Genomic DNA, 6,000 nt, shown 5'->3' with positions numbered 1-6,000 from the left:
AAAGAAAAAAAAATCAACAAAGCTTTCTTCTAAACCTTAAAAGACTAGACTCGACTGATTGTTCGTTACAAAGGGGATCAAGTTTCCGGATAATCTGCTCAATTTCTTCTCAACAAGAATGGCAGATATAGAGGAAATCTAATTAGCAGAACTTCCAATGATTGTTGCAGTTTACACATGTTACATAGGTTGTCATAGGTTCATCGGCACTCCTAGTCTGCATTTGATAGTAAGTGCATTTACGTTGACCACAACGACCACACTTAAATTGATCAGTTGTAGCCTTTGGTGCAATACCTCGCTCACAATCAAACAGAGCTTTCTCTTTAATTTGGCTAATCTCCTGTTGCCTTGCATCACTTGCCATTTCTTCTGGGGACATTGTGACAAGCCTCTCTGGCTTGACCTCTCCAAGGAGAACCTTCCTCCTCAAATCAGGGTTTTTTGGATCCTTGATGTTGAACATGATAGATCTGTACTTGAGTTTCTGGGAGCCGTTAGACCGGCCTAATGTTTCAAACATTACAGATTCAACAGATACAGCGACCCGGATTGGATCACATGCATTTACTGCATGCACCTCTTCTTCAGCAGCCTCACCAGCAACTTTGGACAAGGCCTCCACAAGAAGTTCCCTAATTTTGTCACGCAAAGAATCATTACATCTAACCAATGCTGTCAGCTTTGGGGTCCCAAAGGGTGCCTGTGTTGGTTTTTTAACACTAGAAGCTTGCTTCTCCTCCTTAATTATCTTTTCAACCTTGACAGGCTCAGCACCCCCATTTACTTCCCTTTTTTCCACCCGCACAGTTTCTGACCTTGAAAAACTGCCAGATTTCTCAATCTTGACAGTTTCTTTTGTTGAAACCTTTTCAACCTTTACAGCCTTCTGAACCTTCTCAACTTTCACTTCAGTGCTACCATTTTTCTTTTTTCTGTTTGTCTCTTCTATGACTATTTTCTTCCAAATCTCAAGCAAGTCAGAAGCCACATTCTGTATCTTCTCCCTAGGATGTTTCGTGAGAGGCCGAAGACGTTTCCCAACCTGAAATATGATATAGAAATTTTAACTGACTGTATAAACAAGGATACGAAGTGTATATAAATGAACAAGGTCAACCTCTTGTTTAATTATGACCTATATTTTCCAAGGCATAGAATTTTCTACTGTGATAAATTATATCTTCAAAATCATCACGACCAAGGATTTGTCAGTTAAACTTCTGTCTCCAATTTTCCAAACAACCAGTTTACCTGAACGATGGATAGCCATAACTGAGAACTGATCATTAGGAGCTGTAAAAGCCACAACTTTTAGGAAAAAAGTTGGCTTCATTTTAAAGATCTCCTTACAAAACACTCTGCTTCTTCTTATAGAGACACTGACCAGTTCAAGTCAGTACACTTTTGTTATTTCTTTAATCTGATAATCCAACAAATTATGGCTATCCATCGTTTTTGAACATCTGCTCATGAAACACTCTGCTTCTTCTTTTAGAGACACTGGCCAGTTCAAGCTGGTACAATTTTGTTATATCTTTAATCTGATACTCCAAAAAGTATTGGCTATCTATTGTTCAGGTAAATTGGTCATTCAGAAAATCGGAGTCAGAAGTTTAACTGACATATACCTTGGTCATGATGATTTTGAAGATATAATTTATCACAATAGAAAATTCTATGCTTTGGATTATATGGATCATATTTATCATATTAAATTACAGACAAATAATTGATTGGTTTATCCATTCAAAACTTTTAGCTTGCACAGGGGAAAAGAGGTAACAGCTTCACCTTCAAACATAAACTCCAAAAGATTCTCTAATTTAAATCCAAATAAAAGTAATCACATGGCTAAAGGAAAAGTCTTTATTCCTTACTTCTATTAGTAACAGTTCTTTTTTCCACTTTATTTAACCCTAAAAACAATAGACAATCAACAACCCTAATCACATATTAAACAAATAATCTCTCACTCGTGACAGAAAATCCAAATTAGAAAAATAATAATAATAATAATGATAATAACGAATACCTGAGTGGAGACAAGGATGTCATACGTGACAGGAAAGCTCTTAAGCTGCTTCAACGCATCGACACATCGCGAAACCTCGGGTCCACTCGACGATGTTCCGTCAACGGCCGCCACGTCCGCCGCCTTCTTGGCTGCTTCAAATAGCTCCACCAGCTCTTTCTCCATATCTTCAGAAAATCCCTAAATAAACCTAAACCCTAGAAAACAAAATTAGTTAGAAAAATTAAGGAAAAACAAAAAAAGTTAGATCTAGTGGCCGGAAAATAAGAAAAGGCGTACCGGAGAGATAGGAAGACTTTGATTGGAATGATCTGACCAGGTAAAACAGTAGAAGCCAGTTGATAATGCCTGAGGGAGGTGGTGGAAAACGCTGCTTATTTTGCGAAGCCTGTGAGGGCGGACGGTTTGTGAATATGAATTGGTATCATGTATAGTATGCTTCTATGTAGATAATATTATTTTAAATATACTTCTTCTTGGGCCTCGAGTTCAGATTGGGCTTGGGCCTTGTTTGGGCTTCAATGTAAAATACATTGTCTTAGTATGTGGTACTCCTACTATAATATCTTAGGGTCAGTTTGTTACACTCTTCCGAATACCGTTATAGGTTTTCCCAATAAAGTTAAATTATAAAATTGACTTATTCTCAGAATATTATTCTATATTATTTTATTTCTTTTAAACCACCATAAATTTGTTAATTTAACTAAATATCCCTAAATATTTTTTATAGAAATTGCAAAAACATCCCAACAACCCACATTTACCAGATTCTGGCCACCATTGCCGAAAGCTGGCCAGAATTTGGTATATTGGTATACTACAGGCTAAATTTGGCTGGTAGTGTGCCGATCTAACATTTTTCAGCCAGATCCACGGCTTTGGTCGTAACCAGTCGTCAATGATAGCCAAGATATGGTCATCGTTGGCCATCAACGATGGCTGTATCTTTGGCCTTCATTGATGACCAAATGCGGTTAGATCCACGATGGATCTGACCGAAAAAGGTCATATCAGCGAACGACCAGCAAGATCCAATCGATCATGTGCTGATACGGCGACTCCGACCACCTTCTGGCGATGGTGGTCGGCTATCGGTATTTAATGCATGGGTTGGGGGTGTTTTCGTTAACTTTTAATATTTTATTATAGGGGTGTTTAGTAAATAAACAAACATAGGGAGTGTTTTTGTTAATTTCCAAATCCTACATCGTAATACTCACCCAATTTAACTTTTTTTAAAATATTATTCTAAAAAGTATCAGAATAATGAATCAAACAGACTCTTAATTTTTTAATTTGTAACGGACACCGATATCATATTATATGATGTTTTTCATGCTTATTGTTTGTTTTTATTTATTCTTTTTCTACTCTACTCTTTTTTAAACACAAGCATGAATGTAATAAAGTCTTCAAAAAACGTCATGCGGTGTTTGGTAAATTTCATTTATCCTTTGAGAGACAACTAAGTCTCAAGCATCTCAACCCTAGTGTTAGTCAATCAAGATTCACCACAGGGAAGAGCCTTTACTTTAGGTTAGGCCGGTCTTGTCATTCACGCAATTTCCCCGTCCAACGATTGATCATGCAAGTAGGCAACTAGTCAGCACGTAATGAAAAAAAAAAAAGCATTCATCTTGGATTATGGATTCTCTTCCTCAATCAAATGTCTATCAATTGATCCCTATTCATTCGGTCAAAGTCTCCACGGCGTTTTCACGCCCCTCTACTGAGAGGTGCACCATGTTGACAGGAATGGACAAAGACCTTTTTGTACACATCCTCGAGGGTAGCATTCATGGCAATCATCACTAGTTTCTTTAAGGGCATGGTATGGCTTTGCTCTTAGTGTTGTTTAATACATGTTGACTAGAGGTGGGCATTTGGGACTGGGTCCAAAAACCCAGCCCAAAAACCCGATCCTAAGATCTGTCCTAGGAGGTCTGGTCCCAAAACGGGACCAGGCCTAAGGAGAAGGGTTCAATCCCTCCACTGGGCCCTCCTCCAAGGCTCAAGCCTCGGCCCAATTTTTTTTACATATTTTTATTTTAGTTCCTTGTATAATTATATAAAACCTCCTATAAATTTTGAAGTAAACATAAATTATAGGGGTTAAAATAAATATTATAAGATTTATTAAAAAAAAAAATTCTCCAGGCCCTAAAAAATACTAAAAACCCCCTACAAAATTTTATTTCGCCCCTAAAATATATTAAAAAAAAAGCAGGGGGGGCGAAGAAATTTTCCAGGCCCATAGGACCGGTCCTGAGCCCATAGGACCAGTCCTAGGGACTGGTCCGGGTCCTAGAATTGCTCATGGGCCTGGGACCGGTCCCAGGCCCATGAGCGACTTGTCCTTGACCAACTCTAATGTTGACTATCGTTTTTCCCCATTTGAGAATCTTCATTTGCTCTAATAGGGTAAGTTAGAATCCTTATGTTAGGTAGGTTGCTCAAAAGACTTTCTTTCTCTTTACCCTTTCCATCTTTATCTTTTCGAAAGCCCATACATTCTTCAAGATTTTCATTAGTCATACGTTCAGCGTGCACGGCCAGGATCCAAACCTATAAAGACTCACCATATCTTTTCAAAAGCCCATACATTCTTTAGGATTTTCATTAGTCTTATGCCTAGTGTGCACGGCCAGGGTCCAAACCCATCAAGCCTATTGAAATGTAAAATAGGAAATAGAATTATTCTCTTTGTAATATAGGAAATAGAATTATTCTCTTTGTAATATAGGAAATAGAATTATAATAGGAATAGGAAATAGAATTATAATAAGAATGTAACAATTTACTTCCTAGATTAGTTTTTTGTTTTTGCTATAAATTCATTGTACATTTCATTATGAATACACAAGAAAATATTTCTCCACATGGTATCAGAGCCAAGTGTCTGAAATTTCAAATTTTTTTCTCTCTTTCTCGGAATTTTTTTCCCCACTCCATATTATTCCCTGATACTCCATTATTTTCTCTTCCCCCGCGTGTCTTTGGGAGCACCTGTTTTGTTCACATTTTCCCTCCTGGTCAGGATAAACTGTCAGCCAAGTCTACGAAATGTATTTTCTTAGGGTATTCACGTCTTCAGAAGGGCTACAAGTGTTATTCTCCCGTCACACATCGCTACTTCATCTCTGCTGATGTTACGTTCTTTGAGTCTTCTCCATTTTTTCCTCATCCTCTAGTGGAGTTGATCCGGTAGTGGATGTTCTACCAATTCCATACGTTGCTTTCCCACATTCGTTTGTTTCGATACCTCAGTCTACTACTAATACCATCTTCCTGTCGACAATAGTCTTGTTCCTTTTACAGGTGATCTTGATGTTCCCGCTGCCGTTCCTGGATCCTTGTTACTGCAGGTCCTATGCCTGATTCCTCCAATGCACGGTCTTGTCTCCAGCTGATCAGTTTCCCATATCTTTCGTAAAAGTATGCGGTCTACACGCAACCTCATCCCATCTACAATTTTTTGAGTTTCTCATTTATATCCTTCATATTATGCCTTGTCTCCACCCTTTCTTTGTTTCTATTCCTTGCAATGTTATGAGGCAATTCTCACCTCGGGTGGCGTCAGGCAATGGTTAAAGAAATGTTATTTTGCATCATAATCATACTTGGGAGTTAGTTTTCTTACCTCCGGGCCATTCGATGTTGGTTGTCGATGGATTTACACTGTCAAGGTTGGTCCAGTGGTAAGGTTGATCGGCTGAAAGCCCATTTGGTGGCCAAGGGATACACTCAGATCTATGGGAATATTATTTTAATAATTTTTCTCTGTTGTAAGATGTCTTTCGTCGGTTGTTCTTTGCTATGGTACCATTCGGAACTGGCCTATGCATCAATTGGATATTAAGAATGCTTTCTTCATGGTGAACTTCAGGAAGATATTTATATGGAGCAACCTCCTGGTTTTGTTGCTCAGGGGGAGTCTGGTTTGGTATGTAAACTTCGTCGTT

General features: G+C 38.3%; 1 protein-coding gene across 2 annotated transcripts; it reads right to left on the bottom strand.

Moving 5' to 3' along the window:
• On the bottom strand, positions 1-2,453 carry LOC116105175 (transcription elongation factor TFIIS-like). Of its 2 annotated transcripts, none has more exons than XM_031391602.1 (3): positions 2,315-2,453; positions 2,036-2,232; positions 1-1,045 (listed from the first exon to the last, which is right to left on the bottom strand). In XM_031391602.1, the coding sequence occupies exons 2-3, from the start codon at positions 2,198-2,200 to the stop codon at positions 143-145; spliced, it is 1,068 nt and encodes a 355-aa protein (XP_031247462.1). In that variant the 5' UTR covers positions 2,201-2,232; positions 2,315-2,453; the 3' UTR covers positions 1-142. The 2 variants fall into 2 exon arrangements, with proteins under 2 accessions (XP_031247462.1, XP_031247463.1); XM_031391603.1 differs by having other exon boundaries at positions 2,036-2,225.
• Positions 2,454-6,000: the final 3,547 nt, after the last annotated feature.

The sequence above is a fragment of the Pistacia vera genome, unplaced genomic scaffold (genome assembly GCF_008641045.1).
Source record: "Pistacia vera cultivar Batoury unplaced genomic scaffold, PisVer_v2 Contig495, whole genome shotgun sequence".
NCBI classification, from domain to species: Eukaryota; Viridiplantae; Streptophyta; class Magnoliopsida; order Sapindales; family Anacardiaceae; genus Pistacia; species Pistacia vera.
Note: the sequence above shows the minus strand (reverse complement) of the source record. Positions and strands in the feature narration are given on the sequence as shown.